The sequence below is a fragment of the Pongo pygmaeus genome, chromosome 13, assembly GCF_028885625.2.
Source record: "Pongo pygmaeus isolate AG05252 chromosome 13, NHGRI_mPonPyg2-v2.0_pri, whole genome shotgun sequence".
Classification (NCBI taxonomy): domain Eukaryota; kingdom Metazoa; phylum Chordata; class Mammalia; order Primates; family Hominidae; genus Pongo; species Pongo pygmaeus.
Window position 1 is genome coordinate 74,457,889 of NC_072386.2, and position 26,494 is coordinate 74,484,382.

Genomic DNA, 26,494 nt, shown 5'->3' on the forward strand with positions numbered 1-26,494 from the left:
CATTCTGTTTGTATATAGGCTGCAGAGACGGAGTTAGGTCTGTATTGGCTGGGCGCAGTGGCTCATGCCTGTAATCCCAGGACTTAGGCCGAGGCAGGTGGATCACCTGAGGTGGAGTTCGAGACCAGCTTGACCAACGTGGAGAAACCCCATCTCTACTAAAAATACAAAATTAGCCAGGTGTGGTGGCACATGCCTGTAATCCCAGCTACTCAGGAGGCTGAGGCAGGAGAATCACTTGAACCTAGGAGGCGGAGGTTGCGGTGAGCCAAGATCACACCATTGCACTCCAGCCTAGGCAACAGGAGCGAAACTCTGTCTCAAAAAAAAAAAAAAGTCTATACTCAAACATTTGCAGAAGCGTTTTTGGGGAGATATACTCACAGTTAAAGTACCAGAGAAGAGAATGCTCATTACTTTTGCTCCACACCGGCCAAGTGCTTTGTATGTCCTCTTTTTGTGCTCTGTGACTTATTTAATGCTCTTCTCATCTGACATGAAAGATGGTGTCCTGGGAGAATTAGCCGTATGTTTTTATTTCCCTGCCTTCATTCTCAACCACATGCTTTGCAGAGACAGTGTAGTGGATAAATCACAGGATTTATACTTGGGCAGACTTGGTTTCACTTCCAAGCTTGGAAGGTGTGACTGTGAGCAGCTTACTTAATTTTTTTGTAAATCTTGGTTTTTTCATCATCATCATCATAGCTATCATTAATTTATTATATATTGTAGTAGATACTGTTCCAAACCCATTATCTGCATTAATTCATTGAGGATTTACAATAACCTACAAAGTAGAATAATTATATTCTCCATCTTACACATGAAGATTATGAGATGCAGAGAGGTTAAGTAATTCTGAAGTCATGCAGCTGAGTGAGAACTCTAGATTTTATACTCAGGAAAAACCCATGGTCTTAATCTCTACCCTATAATGCCTCTCACTATGAGATGGGTATATCAGTCAGAATAAGCTCTGCTGCAGTAACAAATCCTCCACATTTTGGGGACTTAAAACAACAAAGGTTTCTTTCTTGCTTCATTTTGCATATTGGCTAGGAGCTCTGTTCAGCCTTGTCCTTGTTCCAGGACTGTGGATGACAAAGCATCCACATTTTTAAAGGTTAGCCTTTTTCTTTATGACAGAGATAAAGAGCACCATGGAGGAGGTGGAGCAGGGTTCCTCAACCTTGGCACTATTGGCATTTGGGGATAAATAATCCTTTGTTTGGAGGGCTGTCTTGGGCACAGTAGGATGTTAATGATGCCTGGCCTCTACCCACTAGGTGCTAGTAGTACTTTCCCCCTCATTGTGAAAACACCAAATTGTCACGTGTCCCCTGGATGGCAACATTATCCTCCCTGGTTGAGAAACACTGCCTTAGACTAAGATCTTGGACAAGAAGTGAAGTTCTACACCTTGGCAGTGACACAAGTCTCAACTAGTTACATGAACCACTTAACTACAAGCAAGCCAGGAAATGTATCCTACAAAGAGAAACACAGAGAAAACCAGAAATATTAGACAAACAGCATTAATGATTACTACAGATAGGGATAATAATATCCATCTTAAAAATTGTTGTGCAGATTCTTAAGCCAGAATGGCTCTCTAAGACATCTCAGAGCAGGCATTGGCAACTATGTTCAAGTCCAGCTGCTGCCATTGTAAATAAAGTTTTATTGGAACACAGTTATGCCCATTTGTTTACATATCATCATTGGCTGCTTTCATGCTCCACCGGCAGAGCTGGATCCTTAGTTGCGACAGAGACTGCAAGGCTGGCAAAGCCTGAAGTATTTACCATCTGACCTTTACAGCAAAAGTTTGCCAACTCCTGGTTTAGAGAAGCCAACTGTTTTTGGAAGCAGGACTTTGGGCTGAGTAAGACTGGAAGGAGACACATAGTGCTGCTGACAACTTTGCTCTAAAATGTTAAGATGCGCTTAGAGGAGCATCATGCCTTGGTCAGCAGCAATGGTAGCAGAGTGATCACATTTCTATGTGTACCTCTGTCATCTCTACCTCCAGGATGGGAGAGGATTCACATATATCTACATCTACCCTCTTTACTTGTGTAATCCACACCTGGCAATTACATTTTTAAACTTACTGAAACTTTTTTAGGCTTATATCATATATATGGGAAAATGCACATATCATAAATGTACAACCCAATGGGCTTTGACAAGTGGAACTCACCCCAGAAGTGCCCTCCTGCTTCCTTCCAGTGCCACTCACTGTTCCCAGGGTACCCTGACTTCTAAGAGCAACAATAGCTAACCTTAAAAATAACCTTTTATTATGGACAATTTTCAAACATGCACTTCAGTAGAGAGAATAGTAAAATGAACCCCATCGTATTCTTCACTAGCTTCAAAAATTATCGGGCTGGATGCAGTGGCTCATGCCTATAATCCCAGAACTTTGGGAGGCGTAGGTGGAAGAATCCCTTGAGCCCAGGATTTCAACACCAGCCTGGGCAATATGGCAAAACCCTGTCTCTAAAAAAAAACTTAAAAATGAGCCAGGTATAGTGGTGTTTACCTGTAGTCCCAGCTACCCAGGAGGCTGAGGTGGGAAGATACCTTGAGCCCAGGAGGTCGAAGCTGCAGTGAGCCATGATTGTGCTATTGCACTCCAGCCAGAGCAACAAAGTGAGACTCCGTCACGCACACACACACACACACACACAGAAAAATCACCAGTATTTTGCTGTTCATATTTCATATTCTCTCTCTCCTTTTCTCTGCCCACGTCTCTTTCTCTCTCTCCTCCCTCTTTAGATGGATGGAGAGAGAGATGTAATATTTTTAAAATGCCAATTGGATAGCCATTTTTATAAGCTTTAACTTATGTTTTCTCATTTGTAAAGTAGGCATAATAATAGATCTTACATACTTCACTATAGGGTTGTCGCAGATTAAGTGAGTTGGTGTACGTAAGGCTGTTATAAGAACAACTGGTAAGCATTCAATAAATATGAACTGCCTGTATCATTATCATCGTCATGATCATCATCACCATATGATTATAGGGAACTAATTAGCAAGGTTATAACCACCCTCCCTTCCTTTCTCTAGGTCTATGCTGTGGTGGTGATTGCGTCTGTGGTGGGATTTTGCCTTTTGGTAATGCTGTTTCTGCTTAAGTTGGCAAGACACTCCAAGTTTGGCATGAAAGGTAAGAAGGGTTGTGTTTATTTAGCTTCTTATGTGGATCATTTTTGGCTTATGACTAATGCTAATTACCACTAAAGAAGGAAGCAGCTAGATTTATGATGATTAGGTTTTAAGGCTAAAAAAATAGCAACAAGGCTTTGATACTACAAATCAAGACAGAGCAAAATAATGTTGATTACTCAGCACTACCCACTTTTCCATGAGAACAGTTGTCCCGGAAGACAGAACTGGGTTCTCGAGTATCAAGGGACTAATAAAGATATGACAAAAAAATAGTACTTGATGTTTCTTTTGCTCCAGAAAGGCAGGTGAGACACAGTGGGGATAGGATAACCTGGACACATGTATTTTATGCCGAAAGGTCTATTCTGCTGTACATTTGATTACCAAATCTTCAGTGGTATGCTTTTGGTGTTGTTGCTGCTTTTCCCAGATCCTCATTCTTTGAAATTTAAACAACAGTGTTATGAAGCAAAATAAGAACAGCTATCAGCAGTATGTAGAAGCTTCGTGAATACATAGCATTTTTTTTTATTTAAGTGGAAAAATTAGCAGGGCTGGATTAAAAATTAGGCACTAATTGACACAAAATAGATAACTTGTCTTTTTTTAGAGGATGGAAAATTAATTTTACAGGGAAAACTTGTGTAAATTTCTTGTTACATAAAAAATGCCTTGGAGCAGTGATTTAATGATTTAAAACCATTTGCTCTGAAGTTTAAACTTATGTATTGGATAATATGCTAGTGTTGTATTTTGTGTGGTCTCCCATAGATAGACACTATTTAAAAGTGTCTAAATGGGAATGCTGTGAAGGTTTAGTGGTGTCTTAGTTGTGTTGGAGAGTAGGTCAGGCGGATTTTCTTTATCTGTATGGTCTGTTAGAATTATGGGTAATGTTGCTAATATTGCTATTTACTTGAAAGGGAATGTTTCAGTAGCAATAAGTTGCCCAGCATACACTGACATCTGGGATAGAGCAGATCTATTTCTGATGTTTCCTCTTTTCCCTTTGTTGGTGCCTGTGAACATTTCTAAGCCAGAAATGAACAGGGAGGAGTGGTGGTAAACTGGGGCTTAAAATAACTCCAAAAACCTCATCCTGGTTCCTGCTTGGCCAGCTGATCCTTGATGTTTCTTCAGGGGAGGAAAGATCTTTCATTCTCCAATTATAATAAGGCTTGGGAGAGGGACCACCCCACAGTGATTTTAATTCATCCTGTGGGGTGGTTCTGAAACTTGACTGTGTGCCAAAAACTCCTATAGGACTTGAGAAAACACAGATTCCTGGGCTACCCCCAGAGTTTCTGCTTTAGCAGGTCTAGTGTACACCTGACAGCTGGCATTTCTAACAGTTTCTGGAGAATACTGATCCTGCTTGCCCTGGTTGTTGTGTTCTCTACACAACAGTGTAGAGAATCACTGTTCTCTACAGTAAACATGGGCTGCCAGGCCCCCTTCGGAGTGTGACAAAGTGTTGGTAGAGACATCGCAAACCAAACTCACCCACAGCTTTGCACACATTTTGGGATCCCCATATCTCAACTGCTCCCAGGCCCAGGCTAGGCAGCTGTTCTGTGTGTGCCGCACCCTACCATGGCATTTGGCGGTTCTCATGTTTATCAGGTTCTTTCCTTCCTTAGAGGCACTTGGACTGGATGTCTCTAAACATAGATTTCACTGGAGGCTACCAACTAACAGTAGAGTTTCCGGTCTTGAAGGGTTTAGTTTGAAATATTTCATCCCATGAGCTTTTTGGAGAGAGGATATATCCAGGTTCTTCTGGGATCTCAGCAAAAGCTAAGTGGGAATTCATGGAGCAAAATTTAGGAACTTCTTCCCACCCTTGGTTTAGGAAAACCACTGGCAGAATTACCAGTAAATGGCAACCTGCTCCTTACAATTTGGCAATGGAGGAGAAAAAACGTAGACATTTTCTTTCAGAGAAGAAAATTATGTTGCATATTGAGACTCCAGCACTAAGGCTGAAACAGTATTTCATTTAGATAATTTGGGGTGATTACCACTAAAGCGTCTACATTTTCTGCATATAACCTGAGGGCATCCTTAATGAATTATAAGAAAGTGTGTGCTTAACCCTGCCACAGAGCCAGTAAATGGCTTCCTACAGCAGTAACTACTATACATATTGTATGTTTTGTTCCCTCATTCCTACACACAAATAAAATCATTTTTAGAAATTTTGTCTCCGAGACTTTTTTTTTTTTTAGATTAGCTTACTGTTCTATTTTAAGCTACGTGTCTATCTGGGGCATGATGTGAACAAAAAGAGCCCGATCTAGGGTTATTGTTTTGCAAGTCAGATGTCGAGTTGATATCTTTGGGGATCTAGAAATTAAGATATGGTTCATGCATCGAGTGCAGATGAAACTGTGTAAAACGTGGTATTTAAACATTAATGTGAGTCAGTGTATTTTAAGTGCTATTAGAGCTGAGATTACCACTGAAAAACATATGTCTTAAAAAAGGGAAGAAAATGTAAAAATACTATTATGCTTCCGAAAATAACCAGGCAATGTATTAGTTGTGGTTTCTTAGTAACAACGGTATGAACTGTGCATAGCTTTGGCCAGGACTAGGCACCATGTAAGAGGCTTGTGGCTGCTGTGCAGATGAGCTGTTCAGAATGTTATTCCTCCCTTCCTAAGCATCTTTGGGGAGGGTCTAAGCCCATCCTTATTCTCTTATGCTGGAGGCGGATGGGACAGGAGGAAGGTGGCTGGCTAACTCATAGGCACTCACAGCTTTTTGCCCATCCCTAGCAATGCGTGGCTTATTTCGAGTGTTGACTGTTTCAATCTGTAATGGAAAACTCGAGAATATAAATGACAGTTAAATGCTGTTGATATGAAGGGCCCAGAGGAACAAACCCCAGAAACCTCTTAAGGTCACCACACTACAGCTGAATGCAGGGCAACACAAGCTTTATGGATTGGCCTGAGATCCACTCCTTACTCCTGCAAACATTATTTGTGGTATTGCTCCCATGGGGAGGTGATTTCTAAATTCCAAACTAGTGAGTGAAACTTGGATTTGTAAATACAACCAGTGAATTGTGGTGTTGTCTTTGAAGATGGGTCTGCAGGTCTGTAAGCTTCATCGGGTTTTGTTCCTTGTTCTGTGGATTCATCATAAACCAAATGCTGATGGTCCACTCCAGAACAGGCAGCACAGACTTTGAGCTCCATGGCAACAGCATTCATATTTGTGGTGTTCATCTTTATCTGCTGAGTGCCTAGCCCAGAGTTGGCGCGCAATACATATTAATGACAGAATGATCAGAGAAGATTTTCAACTCTGTCCACCTAAGTTTGGTAATTGGAAAACAGTTAGTATTTGGAGGATGGCTAAACTGTGAGTGACTAAAGAAAGAACCTGAGACTTTTCTAAGTTTCTAAAAGAGACAAAGTCCCACCTCTTTTTTTTTTTTGGTTATTCCATATGAGTCATGGCCATAGACAAGAGATCAGTTTGTCCAGGTTTTGTCTCAGGGTATATAGGTTTTCACGCACTGTTTTAACAATCGTCATTGTTTAAGTTTGGAGGATTCACTTTGACTTTTTATTTTGCATGTGAACATCTTCAATTTCTACCTCCCAACCTTTGAATGTATCGTTTTGGAATATGTTGTTTTTTCAGTTCTGAAGTTGGCAAAGTGCTAGATTGGGGATTATATCTTGCGGTAAACCTAGAATTTATGTTTTATTCTTGCTTGATAGAGTTTAAGCTTCTTGCTGCTAGTGTCCAATAAGCTCCCGGCCCTGTTTCCATAAAGATGTCAAGGGGTAGAATTTCTCCCAGTCAGTTTTTCCTTGTTCATTTCTGTGCCTTTACACTGTCCTATTGCTTTTTTGGTTGATATGTAGCTACCATAATTGCAGAAGCCACAAATAATGCCCTTCTGTTAGTGTTGGCCATCCATGTAGGGTTTATTCATACGTATGTTTAATATGTATGAATAAAATGTATACCAAATCTATCTAAATCTATGTCAGTATCAATATCCCTATATGAAAATGCATAATATTATCCCTTTTCTTCTAAGGCTGCCTCTGGTTTGTTTTAATTTTAGTTTTCACTGAAGTAGGGCTGAAAGAATTTTCCAGAACAGCTCCATTGCCAAAGAAATAGGCAACCATGCCTTTGAATGCTCTCCTTGTATTGTAACCAAGTCTTGTGTTTAGCTCTTGCATTGCTTCCTGGCTCCATGTCTTCATTGAAGATGTAGGAGTGCATGTGAAGGGAAAATGGAAGCATTGAGGAGCGCCAGGGCTGCCAAGTCTTCAAAGGGTGCTCCATATTGGGAGCCCTGCCTGTGGCATTGATGGTGTACAGGGTTGCAAAACATATAAGGGAGCCAGCAGGGAGGAGGGAGCTTGGCATTCATCACCCTGCTGGAGAATAGTTTCGGCTATCAGTTTTGTGTTATTTACATTTCCTGATGGAAGTCCACATATGATATCTAATTCCTGAGTACTAATGCAGCCTTTGTCACTCGAGAGTGAAATATCTAAATGACCCTAAGAAATCTCTGTAGAAGAGACTAGAAGAGGAAGCTTTCTTCTCGTTCAGTGTTAATAGCCTGCACAGATTTCCTCTGCAGCCTCTGATTCTTGTATGTAAACTCCCCTATCCACATTCATTTGTCCTACTTAAGTGTTGGAGGTTTCCAACTAGTAAAGGCCGGAAAGCTACCTTGCCTGGGGATGCAGATCTGGGTTTTCCTAAGTCCAGACTCAAGGCCCACAGTTCAACTTCCTGCTCTTATAAATGATCTCTGAGTGTCTTTCGATAGCAACCAAAAATCTGCCTATTTAAAAATAGTCATAAACCTAGTGGGGCCAAAGCTAAAGAGGTTGAAGGTTAAAGCCTTTTATATGAGCTGAAAACAATTCCGGGAAGTTTAAGAGGTTGAGTTTAACAGATATTTGGATCAACTTTTAAGAGGAAAAATGTGACCAAAAGCCAGAAACACAGTTGTAGAAACATCTGTAAGGACAAACTGTTTTCCATATGCACCCTCTTCCTTCTTTTTTTTTAAAAAAAAAATACCGTCAAAAAATTAGAATGGTAACAATGGAATGCATTCTTGTTTTTCAAAATTTCAAGGAGTTTAGAAATATATAAACATAAAAATGGATGTTCCCATCACCTTCTTCTGCATGACCATTTCCAGTCCTAGAAGTAACTTTCTTTAACTGTATAGGGTGCATATAGTATGTAAACAATCAAATATATGGCTTCATTTTTGATTCCATAAGGAAATTATAATACCAGTCTTGTTCTGCATTTTTTGGGGGTAACTATTTGCCTTGTGGATTTTTCTTTATCAGTACCTAGCTATCTACTACATTCCATTTAATAATATTTCCCAGTTGTCTGCTATCAGGCTACTTGGATCTGAAACCTGGCTCTGCTTACAAGCTATGTGACTTTGAGCAAGTATCTCATCCTCTCTTGCCTCGGTATTTCCATCTGTAATGGGACAATACTAATACCTAACCCATAGGGCTGTTATGAAGACAAACTGAGCTTATATATATAAACCACTTGGGAATGTTTCTGGCACTTAGTAATTGCTCTATAAATATGTAATGTTGTTAATATTATTGACAAATTATGATTTATTTGACTTTTCTTCTTTTAATGGTCATTTACATATTTTCCAAGTTTTCAGAAAATTGTTTCAAGTAATTTTCAAATAATATCTTCTGTATAAAGATAGATACTTGGAAATGTATTGCTAGGAGGAAAGATATATATGTTTAAATATGAATAGATTACCTTGCATAAATGCCTTTCCAATTTAGTCTCCCACTAACAGTATGTAAGGATACCCTTTCATTTATTACTCTGATCTATACTGAATATTATCAGTCTTTTGGCTATTTGAGTTTAAATGATACATTGATTAACAATTAATGTAAGTATCTTTATCATGTGAAGAATAAGAGTAATGTTTATTTTTATTGTTGAGTTATAGATATACTTTGCCAATTATATATATATATATTTATTTATTTATTCATGATATTTGTGGCTCATATTTTCTTCTAGTCTTTTGACTTTTTGATAGTGTCTTTTGGTAACCAAAGAGATTTACCTTTTTATAAAAGCAAATCTGTCCATCTTTTCCATTTAAGTTGTGTTTTGCTTAGGAAGATCTTTCCTGCTCTAAGGTAGTAAACATATTTCTAAATATTTATTTCACTAGTTTTTTACTCTGTGTATTTTTTAAACTTAACCCTTTAGTCTTTTTGTAATTATTATTATTATTATTATTATTGAGACAGAGTTTCACTCTTGTTGCCCAGGCTGGAGTGCAATGGCATGATCTCGGCTCACCACAACCTCTGCCTCCCAGCTTCAAGTGATTCTCCTGCCTTAGCCTCCCGAGTAGCTGGGATTACAGGCATGCACCACCATGGCCGGCTAATTTTGTATTTTTAGTAGAGATGGGGTTTCTCCGTGTTGGTCAGGCTAGTCTCAAACTCCCGACCTCAGGTGATCCACCCGCCTTGGCCTCCCAAAGTGTTTGGATTATAGGCTTGAGCCACCGCACCCAGCCTTTTTGTAATTATTTTATTAAAATTTGGTATGAAGTAGTCCTCTCTTTTTCAGAGACATATAGAATAAAGATATTTGAATAAATTCTAGTGTGACATTTTCATAGAGATGAATAATAATATTTTAAATTTCTTGTATCAGAAAGCCACTAAGAAAGCAAAAAGGAAATTTTGAAAATCTCAGTGATTAACTCCTTCTTTGTAAAACAAGTAATTAACTTTGCCAGTTCTTTCTTATAGCATGGGAATATAAACCACACAAAACAGTATCAGAGAAATAAGTTTTCACAGAAACTCTTTGTTAAACTACTCTCCTCCCAGCTTCAAGTGGAGTTCAAAGTCTATCTCAGCACTCTCTTAAGGGGCAACAAAATTTGTCAGTATCAACCAAGTCCTCAGAAATTTCAGAAAAGACATTCAGTTGAAAGAGTCATTGAGTAAGGTAACAAAATAAAAATAAATCTAGAGAAAAGAATTAGCCCAAGTGTTCCTTTTCTGTTGTTTGGCGATGCTCTAGAAAGCTTTTCCCGTGTGTTTGTGAGGTGAGGATCTACTTTTTAAAGTCTCTTACTTCTTTCCCTGCCAACAATTGGCTTCTGTCTATCTGAGAGCAGAAGATGCTTATTCTTTACAACATATTGAAAATGTGTGTCAGACTTCTAAGAATTGGCTAGAGTAGGCCAGACAGGAAGCAAAAGAATCGGCATCTCTGCCTTTAGCCTTGTAGGTGGATGCACTCTACCTTTTAATTGCTGGTTTTACCTGGGAATTCCCACAACCCTGGCATGATTCATGTGAGAGCTCGTGTTTTCCTGTAATGTAGAAAGTGCATGCAATATTGTTTGGGACTTTCCATGCTAGTATTTTCACTAAAGGTGAAAGAGCCTTTAAAAATTAGATTTTGTACTTAAAGGTCAGGAAATATTGTTACCACTTCTTTGGTCTTCCATTAACCTTGGGGGGAATTTGCTTTGACCTTGTCACATAGCTCATGGCCTATTTCAAACAGGACTTTCAAAATCTGAAAATCTTCTGGCTTTCTTCTTCTTTTCCCCCTTCACTTCTCTTTTACCTTTCATTGTTTTCCCTGTCATTTTGTCCTGCATCTCTTTGCTTTCTAATTTTATATTTTTTCCTCTCTTGTTTTTCTTCCATCTCATTCCTAACATCTGATTTTGGTGGAAAAGCTTTTCAGAATTTATGAAGAAGACAGATAATAACTTGGCTTAAATTCTAACATATGCTTTGATTTTATCTTACTTTATTTTGGGCAAGAATACTAAATGACTATGGGAATACATTTAGCTCTAAATCAGCAGAATTGTCACGTGGCGCTTCAGAAGACAGCCTGTTTGAATAATGCACATCCTTCATGTTTGTAAGTTGTTAACTCCTGAGTCTTCAACCCAAGGAACATATAGGAAAGTAATATTGAAGACATATGAATCAAACACGCTTGAGTTTAAATCCCAGATCTCCCGCCTGCTCGTCATCATTTTGGGCAAATTGTTAAACTCTAAATCTTAATTCCTCTTTGGTAAAATGAGGGAATAATACTCATCTCTTCAGGTGATTATAAGAATTAAATCAGTGCTTAGTTTAGTATCTGGCTCTTTAAACTAATTCCCTAAGAGGTAGTTACTTTTCAGATTTATGTTTTAGTAATACATTATTAAAGAAAAGATTATAGGGTGATTCTTGTTGAAGTCATTGAATCTGGAATGCAGAAAAATGTCACAAATGTAAACAGTGAATATTAGTGTTTCCAGGTTTATTAGTTGAGTCTATAGAAAAAAATTGTAATTACAATATGTCTCTACTTTATGGGTATGTATCATGAATACAAATGTGCTGATACATGTGCTTCTTTTAAGCCCTTCAGCCCTTTAATACACTATGTGTGAATTATTGCAAATTCTTAATTTTATTGTCCTCTGAAGAATTCATCACTTTAAATTATTTTGGGGTTTATAAAAACTTGTTTCATTGATCGATTGATTTGGTATGTAGGTTTTAGCCATTTTTCAGGGGAGGAATATTTACCAAAGTAAAGAGGTGGAAAGGGCAGGAGTGGGAGGGGGATGGGACCCCCAAACACTCACTAGCTTAGATCTAAAAACACGACCTCATGGTAACTTCTAATGTGTTTCCCTTTTGTACAGAAAGGATTATAACTGCTAAAGTGATTTATTTTAAAAAATAGGCCTTAATTCTGATGTACGTACAGCCCGCTAGAAAGGAAAAGACGGATTCTCGAGAAATTAAATTCTTCCTTATGCAATAGATTGTCATTTATATTATTATAACCACAGACCCTGCATTTTCTGTGAGAAAGCCAAGGCTTGGACAGGCTAACAGTGGTGGAAGACCTTTGTTTTTATCAAAGCGTCAGCAAAAGCAGAAACACATTGGCCTTTTCTGTGATCATCTGGGAACTTTAGTGGCCTGAGGACAAAGAGAATGAGAGAGAGAATGAGCCAGTGAGCCAGTGACCTGATCTCCATTTCAATTCTTTAAGTCTTTTGTAGACATTAATATCCTGGATTGAAGCAGAAGAGTCATCTCTGTCTTCAGCGACAGTGTAAGGAAGGAAGGGGAAGGTGACTTAAGGGGTGAGGGTGCTGTGGGGAGGCAGAATGTTGAGAATGAAGTGGTGTTTCTATTTACGGTTGTGGTTGTCAACTTTAGAAGTCCTGGCAAGACTTGAGTATAGTCAACCACCCAACTGAGCCTTTCCTGCACTTGCTTCCTGGATTGCCTGTAAACGAAAATTGCATAAAGACCAGAAATATTATAATAGTACAGGACAGAGAATCATCTGAGGCTCCCCTCCAGCTTTAATATCTACCACCTTGTTACAAAACCATTATATACAATCACACACTCACTACAAAAGTCTGCCCTGCACTTCTGGTGAGATCCTTTATTATTATGGTGTGTAATGATGTAATCTTTTTCTCTATTGTGGAGCCACAGTCTCTTTACTGTTGACATATGAAATACTGCATCTGGGGCCAACACTAAATATCCCTGACTATACCTTCAAATGTGTGGTCATCTCAAGAAAATATTGCCTCTAAGTTATCGATAGAAGGTATTTCCTATTTAGTTGGCATTCCCAGTGAATCTGTTTACTGTTAATTTGCAGGTAGCATGCATCTTGTTGGGGTGATATGGTTTGGCTATGTCCCCACCTAAATATCATCTTAAATTGCAGCTCCCATAATTCTCATGGGTCTTGAAAGGGACCTGATGGGAGGCAATTGAATCATGGGGGTGGGTCTGTCCCATGCTGTTCTCATGATAGTGAATAAGTCTCACACGATCTGAGGGTTTTTTTTTTATAAAGAGCAGTTCCCCTACACAAGCTCTCTCTTGCACACTGTCACGTAAGAAGTCTCTTTGCTCTTCCTTCATCTTCCACCACAATTGTGAGACCTCAGCCATGTGCAACTGTGGGTCCATTAAACCTGTTTCCTTTATAAACTACCCAGTCTTGGGTATGTCTTTATTAGCAGCATGAGAACAGACTAATAAACAAGGGTACCTTTGACATTCCAGCTTGAGAACAAAGACAGGCAGCCCTGCCTTAGCCATCTTTTCCTGGAATGGTGTGGATGTCAGGGAGCAGCTCAACATGTGGGCTGTTTCTTGATCTTTTAAGTCAGACTTCATAGCATGGCTTTGTCATTTTGTTTGAAGTAAATCCTTGAAACATTAGATGTTTCTATATTGAAATGACATGAATTCCATAGCCCAAAAGAAATAATTTCTGTGTTATTTACTTGTAGCCTTTCCTCTATGAGTGTGGACAAGTGCAAGGTGATTTTAGAGGTAGATTTATATGCATATTATGTAATTGTTTATCCCTCACATGATATCTTTGTTTTCCTGTGATGTCATGGCAGAGGGTGGATTAATCAGTAAAATGTCTAGGATTGGATTGAGAATGAGCAGGCACCTATCTCAGGCACAACCTGTGAGCCATGTGACTTTATTTTTCTATAGTTCAATAAAGTACACCCTTTTAGCCCTTTCTGTACTGAGTAGCAGAAAATTAATCTCCTACCACTCTGGGTAATCTCAGGCAATGGTGGGTAATCACAAAAAATTCCACACTTTCTCTGTCACTTCAGGTCTCTCACTTTCCTCTCCCTTACTCAGGTTGCATTTGCCTTTCTGGAAAATAGTGGAGAGTGTGCTGCAAGGTCAATAAAGTGCCACAGTGTGGGGAGGGGACATACCCGTGGCCTTGGTGGTAATTTCTGTATGCTGGTGGCTGTCCATCTTCCCAGTTGTCCTTGGCCACCACTCTGTTGAAGTCATAGGTGTACCATCTTGTGTTCCTAACCAAGTTCTGCCACCTTCACATGTGTCTCTGCAAGGGTGTCTTTGTAGTTTTGGGGATATGGAAAACACTGAGACTGGCCCCCACTGTCTCTGCGTAGACATACTATGCAGAGACATACTATTCCCCTACTTTATTACTCTTGTGCCGTTACAGGCTTGGGATTGCTCTGACTTCTGGACAACTTCTCTCGTCTTCCAAGAAAGGGGTCCTCAGGACTCTTCTTTTTGAAACTCTAAATCTGAGTCAGGGCTCTGTGTTTCCTTAACCCTCATACTTGACCTGGGGACAGGTTATAGACTCTTCCTTCCTGTATCTAACCTTTTTTTCTCCTCACTGACCCTCTTCCTATTTCCTATGGGGACAGGAAGAACATGAAAAACGATTTTTTCTGATTTCATCTTCTTCCAAATACTTTTCATCATATATGTGGATCTTGGTTTTTTTTTCCTCCAGCTTTTTATTGTAAAATTTTTAATATGAATAAAAGCTGAAAGAATACTAACAATGAATATTCATACACTCAACAGCTAGATTCAACTTCTGCTTAACATCTTGTTATTGAAAAATACATTGACAGTATCATGTTCCTTCACTCCCAAATTCCCAGCATGTTTTTCCTAAAACTGAGGACACAATGTCCTAAAACCACAGCCACAATACCATTCATTGTGCTCAAGGAAATTAAGATAACCCTGTAATAACAGATATTACCTAGACTATCTTCAAATTCCCCCAGTGATTTAAAAATGCCTTTTATAGTTACTTATATATCAAACCAAGATCAATTCAAAGTTCATGTGTTGCATTTTTTTTTAATTGAGTTTCTTTGGTCCCTTGCAGTCTAGAACATGACTTCTTTTTTTCCCTGCCTTACACTGGCTATTTGAAGAGACTAGGCAGTTGTCCTGTAGAATGTCCCTCATTCTGTCTCTGTGTGATTGTTTTCTTTGGTATTCTTCAACTTGCCATTTATCCTCTGTATTTTCTATAAACTGGAACTTATTTCTAAAGGTTTGGTCAGATTCAGGTGAGAGGTTTTGGGAAGAAAACATCACAAAAGATGATGTGCACTTCACCTGTGTCACATCTGGAATCACATTATGTCAGGTTGTTACACTATCAGTGGAAGTTGGATCACTTTTTGAAGATGGTGACCACCAGATACCAGATCTTTTCTTTATAAATACAAGTTTTTCTCTTTGGAATTCATAGCTGATTTGTAGGGTGATAATTTGATATCTAGCCAATATCTTCTCCTCCTAAAACTTGAACCTACTGGGCTTAGCATACTTTCCTAAAAGCTACTTAATTTCTAAGGGTTGCAGAGGTGTTTTTCTAATCCAATCATTTCTTCTGTTTTTATTTCATTAATTTTTTTTAAAGGAGAGCTTTCTGGCCTTGGCCAAGAATTTCAGCTCTTTCATTCTAGTTCTGTCTTGATGACTCTTACTTGAGGCAATGATTGGATGCTTGGGATCCAGCTGCCTACACTGGGGAGGGTCATAGGATTACAGAAAAAAAGTTACAGTTAATAGGGTCACTATATCAAAAATATTATTTCATTATAAGAGTATAGTTGGTGGGAATGCAAATTAGTACAACCACTATGGAGAACAGTTTGGAAGTCCTTCAAAAACTAAAAACTGAGCTACCATGTGATCCAGCAATCCTAGTGCTGGGTATTTACCCAAAAGAAAGGAAATCAGTATATGGAAGAGATATCCACACTCCTATGTTTGTTGCAGCACTGTTCACAATAGCTAAGATTTGAAAGCAACTTGTGTCCATCAACAGATGAATGGATAAAGAAACTGTGGTGCTTGTACACAATAGAGTACTATTCAGCCATAAAAAGGAATGAGATTCAGTCATTTGCACCGACATGGATGGAACTGGGGTCATTATGTTAAGTTAAATAAGCCAGGCACAGAAAGACAAACATCGCATATTCTCACTTATTTGTAGAATATAAAAGCCAAAACAATTGAACTCATGGACATGGAGAGTAGAAGGTGACCAGAGGCTGGGAAGGGTAGTGAGGGATGCGGAGGATGTGAGGATGGTTAATGAGTACAAAAACACCAGAAAGAATGAATAAGACCTACTGTCTGATTGCACAAGAGAGTGACTATAGTCAATAATAATTGTACCTTTTAAAATAATTTAAAGAGTGTAATTGGATTGTTTGCAACTCAACAGATAAATGCTTGAGGGGATAAATACCCAATTCTTCATAATGTGCTTATTTCACATTGCATGCCTGTATCAAAACATCTCATGTACCCCATAAATATGTACACCCACTATATGCCCACAAAAATTGAAAAACAATAAATAAAAAAGAGTATAATGAGCCTAAATGCTTTCAGGATTCCCTTTTGCATTTTGTGGCTGGTGGTAGCATCAAAGACAGTGAGAGCTAGCAGCAGCTGAGAAATCACTTGCAGCCTTTATTTTATAGATGAGGATGGTGGGCCCAGGGAACTTGAGCGACTTGCCTGAAGGTTGCCTGGTTTGTGGCCAATCCAGGGGCAGAAGCCAGGCCTCGTGACTGCAGCTTCAGTGTTTTCTGCTGTGAAACTAAGACTTGTTGTAAGAAGACTCCACAATACAACTTATTTCCATGCCATGTTCACTGCTTGAGCATGTCATACGTGACTAGTATTGTCTTGCCCCTGGGTAATGCTATGTTTCTCAAAGCTGGGGACACACAAGATCTGTGGTAACAAGAGAGTTTTAGGAGGTGCTCAGGGACTAACATTTTAAATTTTGGCAATTCTGTTATCTATCTATTTTAGTGTTCATTAGAAAAAATATACCTATTACATCATACTCTTGGTTTCATCATATTATTGTTTAGGACGAGACTAAGTTAACATAATAGAAAAAATTAAAAAATATGGTTTAAACAATTTCATTTCAACTTAAATTTTAAAAAGACTATTGGGTAGGACTATCCATTGCACTGCAAATTTAAAACTGAACAGAACAAGCTTTCCACCTCAAGGAGTTTATTAAAGTTAATGGAAGGGGAGAGATAAAAACAGAGAAAGAAATATAGAGAAATCTACAGGTAATGGCAAATGGTATGACTGAAAGTGAAGCAGGGCAAGAGGGCTTTGCTGTGTTTAAATAGTTAAGAAAAGCTGCTCTGCTATGATGACACTGGGGCCAAGAGCGAGATAAAGTGAGGGAGGGAGCTCGCTGTTGTCCTGGGAAGGAGTGATCCAGACAGAGGAAGAGCAGGTGCAAGACCAAGGTGGCCAGAGCAGAGTGGGGGCCTGGGGAGGAGAGCAGAGAGGGACGGAAATGCAGCTCACTGAGGGACTTGCAGCATTTAGGAGTTTTGTTGTTGTTGTTGTTTTGTTTTTTTAATCAGAGTGAGGAGTACTTGTCTTATCCAAGGTACTTGGATACGACAGAAATTGTCAAAGTGTATGGAGAGAGATTAAATGTGGGCAGCACTGATGTAATGATGTATTAAATTAATTTCTTATACTGAAGCATGACTGAAGGGAAAGATATCTCATGGGGGGAGAGTTCCTCATATAAGAGTATGGAGGAAACTTCACTTCAGGGTCATGATCAGCTTCATTTTGAGAGGAGAATCCACCCCTCAACACACATACACACACTCAACACACAAACACACACACATAAAACACACACATTCAACACACACATACACACAACATACACACATTCAATGCACACAAACCACACACATTCAACACACTTTTAATACATACATTCAACACACAGATACATACATAACATGCACATTCACCACATACAACACACACACAACACATAATACACATACATTCAACACACACACTTTTAAAACACACATTCGACACACACATGCACACAAGACCCACACGTATTCAATATACAGAAAACACCTGCACTCATCCCAGAATGATGGCTTGAGGTTTCTAGGTGTCTGCGGTTCCCCTGGGTCATAGTGTACACTCCTGGCGTGTTGTAATTGTTACCCATCACATGGCCATGACCACTTGAGACTAGAAAGGGATAGGACCCAGACTTTGACTTATGCATCTTCAGCCTGATTCCTTTTATACAGTCCAATCTACTCTAAGACCTGGGATATTATATCATTAATTGCAAGGCTAATATAATTTGAGTAAAATTTTCTCTTTTTGAGATCTTAGTTGCTATTGGGAGAAAAATGACACTGAAAGCTCAGCTGATGCATTTTCAGAGTGAACAAAGACATTGTGAGAATTCTATTTTTCCTGCTCACAATGGTTAAACATTAAGTAGAACCCATCCATGCTTTTTGCATAGCATTCCTTTTGGCTGAAAAGATAAGGATAAAACTAAGATTTTAAGACTCAAGATTTTTGAGGCCATGTATTTCCAGAGAGAAGAGAGCACTTGATTTTTCTGTTTATTGTCCTCCTGACAAATTATTAATAGTGCTTTGCCGTCTTTGTCTGAATTAATCTTTCTCGAATCACCATTGGTGATGGTGATAGTGGAGATCTAATTATCCGAATCTCCTTAAATATGGTTTTCTGTCTCACACATTTAGCCTAGGAATGACTGAGTGTCACAATGCTTCATCTCCCCTTCTTAATCTCTCTATATTTGGGAAAATCGTTGATTGGCTGTCACCTTTTGGGATCTCCTATCTTCTTCCCACGTATTTCCCCATACTACATCTCTCTCTCCTCTGGTCCTGCATGGTGTGAAACAGTGTCTTCTACCTCTTTTCCCCCAAATATCTGAGAATTCGATTCTTCTTAATTCTTCATTACTGTCATATAGCTCTTGCTCTTTACAAATTGCTCAATAATACATATTTATTCTAGTCTGATTTATTTCTCATCACCTAAAATGCTTATGGGTTAGCAAACTCAGGGACAGTAACTCAGATATTACCAGAAAACCAGCAGTTTGAAAAGATGGATCTGCTGTGTACAGACTTGCATAATGGAAACCTAAGAATGGAAAATAAGGGCTATAGTCTTGGATAATCCCATTCATTGGCATGGGCTCTCAAAAATCAACAATGTTAAGTTTGCTTTGACTTCTCAGTTCTCTCTCTAGCCAGAATCTTATACTACAGAACAGATTCTTCCCACTTTCAACAATTTTCAATTACAAAACAATGCAAGGAAAAACAGAAAAGAAGTCTAATCAGGTTCAGAATTTTCAGAATTCAAATAGGCCAAGTGTAGGAGATGCCAAGTCTAAGTAGCTTAGTTCGATCACTTTAGCACAGATTGTAGCAAATGTTTCACCTTAAAATGATAGTTCATTGTAGATATTTTGTAACTGTAGTAACTGTTGAGAATTTTGTTTGTGGAAGACACTCAGTCATTCCTAGGCTAAATCCTCTCCCCTTGCCAAGCCCCTCCCTCCGCAGGGGTTTTTCTTTCACCTCTTGAGCTACTGCAGTGTCCTCCGAACCCCTGAGATGGAAAACATCCCCTGACCCTTGGTGGCAGGTATTGTAGTTCCTCATTATTCACTTATTTAAAAATGGACATCATATCTAGGTGCAAAAACTTAGGGTGCCCATTAATCATCAATATGATCTCTCTGTTGGGACCCCCAGAAATTCATCATGACTTTTGTTTTGATGTATCTGGTTATACAGTGTTTGTAGGTGTCAAAGAAAACCAGAGCTCAGGACTATTGCAATATGGGAAAAGAGAGCTCAGTATAGAACTGGGCTCAACTCTGCATACAGCATGGGCATGTGGGAATTCATAGCCAAGAAGCAGGGTGGGTGGCAGTGGATGGGAAATTACTAAGAGGAAACATCAGGGATAAGTGGGGATCCTGGCTAAACCAATGTAACAGGACTGGTGCTGAGGGCAGGCCAGGGTGATAGACATCCCCTGCGGGACAGTAGAGGATGAGGAATCTGATTAGATGTGGAGGACAATCAGATATGGAAGATTTTGGCTTAACCAACTTAACAGGATTCTTACCAATCCAAGGCAGACAAACATGGAAGTCCAAAAGTCAGGCCTACTTGAGAAAGAGTTCAGGGGAGCCCAAGTAGAGGTTGGTCAAGGAGAGGATCTTTGTCGTAGGGTGTACTCTGCTCTTCCAGTTCTAGTCTTCCAGATGTGTTGATGTAATTGCCTTAAATTGTACATGGTCAAATTATAAACATTATTGAAAAAAATTTAAAAGGCAGTGTATGGAACTACTTACTATCCTAACAAATTAATTGCATGTGTTACTTAAAAAATATTCTGATATCTCACATTTCTATAATCATTCATAATATAGTATATTAGTTAATCCTAAAATCTTATGACCCAATCTACCTACCCAATTGGCTGTCTCCATTGAGTCCCTGAATGATCACCTGAAGTTAAGCCAGATTTCCTTTCTATAGATAAAGATGTAGAAGCATAAGAAATTCTATTTTTTAAATGACAAGAATTTATTTGAATAAGGCAGAGTCTTGAATCTCTGTACTATAGATCTGTGTTAACCAAATGCATTGATGATACAATTCAATTCAAACAGCATCCCAGAAATCTCAGAGTGGTGTGGTTAGTTAAATGAATATGCACATATGAAAGAGCCAAGGACTTATTGCTGCCAGTGTTTCTCTTGGTATTTAAGGAGTTAGCCAGTGCTCTTTCCCATGGCTTCAGTCTGAGCAGGGTCTGTGCCCTCCGTTAGGGACCGGCACAACGTTCTTCAGCAGAAAACCACAACAGTAGTGGGTTGAGGAGCTCATTTTTTGATGCCTTAAGGCAAACCTTCAAAATTGAATTTTATACTCTGAGGAAGTATTGATTGTAAACTTAGTTCTTTATAAATCACCAAAGGGAAAAATGACTTGATTTACAGTTAAATGCATATCATTTGGTGATGAGCAAACTCCTGTGAGCTAAAGGAAGAGGTGACAGAGACACGTTTCCGCAGCATTTTCTTGATTCATATTGCAGCTGTTGTCAGTGCTCTGCTCAGGTACCCTCTGACTCCCTTTGCTGGCCTTGTGTGCTCACCCTGGCTTCTGCATATGTTTGCTTCTGAGGGTCACGAACCTGGAACCTTGTTCAGAGGGCTGGACTTGAGCTAGTGGAGCTCCTCCCCACTCCTGGCAAGTGCATGAGAACACACACACACAAACATACATACACACAGCTGGAAGCAGCTGGGAGTTAAGTGCCTTCCACTCCCTTCCCTCAACCCTTTGCCAGGCTTTGCTGATGAGTGGTGAAGGAGTATGAAAGGTCACCCTCTTGTCTTAAGTCTGGGCAAACTCTGTGGTATAATTTACAAGTTCTCTGCAGGATCTGTGGTATAATTTACACACCACAACTCTCTGTAGAATCAGGCTGAGGCTGAGATTTCACCTGAAGTTGCAACCTTGCTTGGCTTCTTCCTCCCCTCCCTGTTCCCCTCTCCTGGGAGCCCCTCCTTAATAAATCACTTGCCATTAACATTCCACTCTGGGTCTACTTCTGAGGAACTGGCCAAAGACAGTGTTGGAACACTAAGAAATTTAATATGTTATTTGATGCCTTTTATCAGCATCTTTAAAACTATTTGTCTCTCATTTGCTAGTTTGGACTTTATATGTGCAAGTAGGGGAATCTTAAAAGTTAATTTAAAAATGAATTGAGGTGTAGATTATAGTTTACTGAGAGGGCCATTGTGGGCCAGGTCCTTGACATATTTTTTTAGCTATTTGTCTCTCATTTGCTAATTTGGACTTTATATGTGCAAGTGGGGGAATCTTAAAAGTTAATTTAAAAATGAATTGAGGTGTAGATTATAGTTTACTGAGAGGGCCATTGTGGGCCAGGTCCTTGACATTTTTTTTTCCCACTTTTCATAATAATCCTGCTTTTTAAGGATGAGTTAATTGAAGTCCAGAGAAATTTATTAATGTGCCCAAGTCACAGAGCTAGTAATTGGTAGAACCACAATACAAGCCCAGATCTTGTGATGTTAATGTGTTAGCTCTTCCAACCTCCCTGCTAACTCTCCTTTCCCCCCTGGGTATTAAAACTTCTATTTCTAGAGCTATCAAGGAGGCATTCTGGCATCAAAGTTTATGACTTACTAAAATGAAAGGAGACTGTCTCTTTAGGAAGAGATAAAATACATTAGAAAATGCCAGACTTAATTTCTCAGAATGGGAGTGATTGAAAATAATTTCTAATAAGAGCTTGAGTCATGTCACTTTGTTGTATACAGAGAGACTTTTGTGTGATGTTTGACAGAATCTGGGTGGTTCATAGAAACACAAAATTATTCAGCAGGTGACAACAGGACAGGGCATTAGCAATGTGATTTGGGGGCAGGAGATGGAAATTTCTTTCATGGCTCTCCCTTTGAGGTGGTCACGCTCGGTCCTGTGACTATAGTGTACCACAGTGCTGTTTAGAAAATGACTTCCTCAGCCCTGAAATGGACCACAGTGTCCTGAAAGCCCTAACTCATCACATAGGAGTTATCAGTCCATTGCAGAGAGATTCTTTAAGAAAATGAAGGGATAATGGCAATGATGGCATGGCCATCTAGATGGACTTCCTTCTAGTGTCCATATTGGGACCTGATTGAATTATTCACTGCTGACACAAGCCCTCTATACAAGTTAAAAATTCAGCAAAAATACACAAAAGACAGACTAGAGACCTTTAAAGTTGCTGTATGGTGAAGTCATCAGCATTTATCGCAGACTGTACCTAGTCTCTCTTTCTGGAATGTTCTTCCTCCATCCATCTGCCTGGTTATTTCTTACTTGGCTTTTTAAGATGAAGCTCAGGTGTTACTTCCTTCAGGAATGCTTCTCTGATCCCCACAACATGGACAAAGTCCCTTTTTAGTAGATTTGTGTGATTGTGTGTAATCATCCAGAAAAAAAATGCGTAGCTTATCATATTGAAAGAATATGTTTTCCTGTTAATCTTCCCACTAACCATCTGAGGGCCACTTGGGGATATCGTTTAAGAGGTCAGCATTGTAATGGTAAATCTGAAATGGTAAAGAGTAAAATGAAGGAATCTATTATTTTATTTTTATTGTATTTTTGCCTTTGAGGCAAGATAGAGTAGTAGAAGGAGCAGGGGCTGAGGTTTTACTCCAAGCTTTCCTATGTTCTTTTTCTGTGACTCAGCCTCTCTAAATTTTATTTTCTTTCACTGTGAAGTCACATGCCAGCACCAAAGTTAGGGAAGATTTCTGAGAATGGTCTAAAGGTTAATAAGATACTGCCCAGCAAATATTTGGTGTTCCATAAAGTTTCATAAAGCATACCTCAGATGGACAATGATAGGGAAATAGGTTTGTTAACAGTGGACATGCATCCATTTATTTGTTCTCCCTATAAACAATTTTTTTTTTGAGACAGAGTCTCAGTCTGTCATCACCCAGGCTGGACTGCAGTGGCAGGATCCCAGCTGATTGAAACCTCCGCCTCCTGGGTTCAAGCAATTTTCGTGCATTGGCCTCCTGATGTAGCTGGGATTACAGGCATGTGCCACCAAGCCTGGCTAATTTTTGTAATTTTAGTAGAGGCAGGGTTTCACCATGTTGGCCAGGCTGGTTTCAAACTTCTGGCCTTAAGCAATCTGCCCACCTCGGCCTCCCAAGGTGCCGATAAACATTTTACTGAGCATGTACAATATGCCAGCCACAGGGAATCTACATGTGTACATCATACCTGTGTGATGTACCTCTAGAAGTTTGTAGTCTAGAGGAGTCCTGACATCCCAGCAGCTTCTATGGTGGATAATTTAAGAAGCCCCATAAAAGAGGGGGATGATTCATTGTCTACAGAAATCAGGGAGTTCTTCACAGCAGAGTCCACCCTCCAGTGGGGTCTGAAAGGATGAGTAAGAGATCTCTGCACAGACGAGATGGAGAAGGAGGCAGTGTTACCTACTGAGACATGAAGGCTCGTGTTGGGGTGGCATGGATATTGATGGAGTGTAAGATATGAGAGAACAGTGGCAGGGGACGATGATGGAGAGATAGACAAGGGTCAAGGTGCAGAAGGCCTTTGTGCCGTGCTGTAGGGTTTGGAGTTGATACTGCCGGTACAGCAGAGCCACTGAATTTAGTGATTGGTAATGAAATAGTTAAATTGAGAGTGCTAGAATGTCTAAATGTGAAGAGTGATCATGTTTATATAGATTTCTTAGCTCCTGCCAAGCCTTTTTTTTTTTTTAACTTTCTTAATTTGGTATTAAAGTTGGAAGTGATTAATAAAGTGATAACATTACTAATTTTTAAAACATTCAGGTCTCCTGGACTTCACATTGTTTTAATGGACTGTAAATCCTTGCATGGGAATGCTTATTAAATGACTAATGTGGAATCCATGAATTCCTTCAACATCTATTTATTGAGAGCCTGCTCTGGACTCTTATAGACCCTGAGGACGGATAGAGTCCCTGCCTGGTGGAGCCTCCATTGCCATGGGGCAGATGGCAAGACTAATAAATATATAAGGGCTATAGAAATTATGGCATGGGAAGAACACAGCAGTGATGGAGGGGTGAGGGGAGTCCTTCTTTAAGGAAATGCTCTCTCTACCTGACTACGAAGAGGAGGGATTAGTGCGGGGTTCCCTGTTTAGGAAATTTTAAATCTTACTGTTTTTCCATTGCTGATTTTAACGTTCTTGGAGTTTAGTAAGTAGTAGGTTCTCCTCTCTTTTCTCTCTCTCTCTCTCTCTCTCTCTCTCTCTCTCTCAATGGCAAAATGAAAACTATGTTTACCACCACTTATGGGGCGCATCTGAAGTCCACTGTAGGGAAATAAATTTTCTACCTTGCAAATATTTCTTTGCTGGGATTTATGCAGAAGGTTTATGATAGCCAGTTTCTAATCTAGAAATCACAGAATTGGATTTGAGAATAAAAGCATCTTTTTTTCCCCTTCACTTCGAAAAGAACACTTAACACTCTTTCTCTTTTTTCAATTGAGTCCCTACTCTGTGCTTGGTTTTGTGCTAAGTGCTTTATGCATACAATCTCTCAACTCCTCAACATGTCTCTGTGAGATATGCATCATCATCTTCGTTTTGTAACTGAGGACATTGAGACTCAGGGAGACTATGCTGATCTCCCAAGGTCTGTGGCTCCTAACGTCAAGTCTGCCTCAGGACAGTCATGTCCTAACTACTGTGCCTTCCTGCCGTCCCCTATGGCCTGGTTTCATTTCTTCCTTTGTTTATTCTCCTGTGACCCTCTCTGTCTAAATATTTTCTTCCTCTCCCTCATTCATTTGGCAAATGTCATCTATTGAGATGGCAAACATACCCAGACTGCTGGGCAGTCATTGGGAGGGGATATTCAGGCTTCAGTGGAGGGGACTGGACCCATATTGAGTTCTGAAACATGGACAAAGTCAGAAACGAGGGCCAATGGCCTTGTCTCCAAGAGTGGTTTTCAGTGAGATGGATGCTGCCCCGGCCAGTTTTCAAGGGACACAGATTAACATCACTTCTGAATCTCAACAGACAGGATGGAGAGGGGTCTCCATGTCTGGCACTTCATGTACTTTGTCTCGCTTGGTTTTATCCATGGAAACATTTGGTAGATGTCATTGACCCTTTCTGCACATAAAGAACTGGAGGCTCAGAGAGGTTATGTGACTTGCCCAAAGCTGCAAGGTTGTTCCAGGTGGTACTGATTTAAACATACAGCTCATTTCCAGAATCCAAAATCTTAGTGCTGGAGCTGTCGTTCTCAAAGTGGATCCCTTAGAACACTAGCTTTGGGGAAAAGGCTGGTTTCTGTAGTCCAGTGTAGCAAATGGAGCTTTCTATAGCCCCTCTTGGAGAAACACATTCTGCATCAGCATATTATAGGGTCCATAGGAATCTTTTAATTCTATTTAAACCAGATTCACAAAGCGTATTTAACCACAGAAATCTTTTCAAAAGAAATAGTCATTAACATAATGAGAAACTAGCGCATGGAATAATGACATACACCTTACTGTCTCCCCAGTTGTTATTTTGGTAGAGAGAGGATGAAGAGAGAGAGGTTAGGAAGGAAAACAGAAGACAAAAAGAAAAAAAGACAGTGGTGGAAGAAAAAGGGACACAGGAGGTACTCAAATATTTCACAATAAAATTCTAAAATACCTTGTCAGTCTTTCTTTTATTTCCGAGCCTTCTTTCTTGTGCTTTTCAAATTGGTACACAAATGTTTCCCTAAGTATATAAGATGAGATAGAAAGATTAATCTCTTTGGGCTGACGACAGTCTTAAATAATGGTCCATGAGGCTGAGAGAGGCCGTCTGTGCAGGTGACCAAGCCCTAACACCAAGATGTGGGAGCTGAGAGGTGGCATAGGGCCTGGGCCTAGAGGCACCTGCTCCTCTCCCTCATTGCCCAGAGAGAATTGAATC

General features: G+C 39.6%; 1 protein-coding gene across 2 annotated transcripts in view; it reads left to right on the forward strand.

Moving 5' to 3' along the window:
* NTRK2 (neurotrophic receptor tyrosine kinase 2) overlaps positions 1–26,494 on the forward strand; it is a 359,712-nt gene that overhangs the window by 78,478 nt on the left and 254,740 nt on the right. For both annotated transcript variants that reach the window (XM_054501260.2, XM_054501261.2), the window contains exon 11: positions 3,088–3,187. In XM_054501260.2, the coding sequence (XP_054357235.1) occupies positions 3,088–3,187 (100 nt within the window). The remainder of the gene's footprint in view (positions 1–3,087; positions 3,188–26,494) is intronic.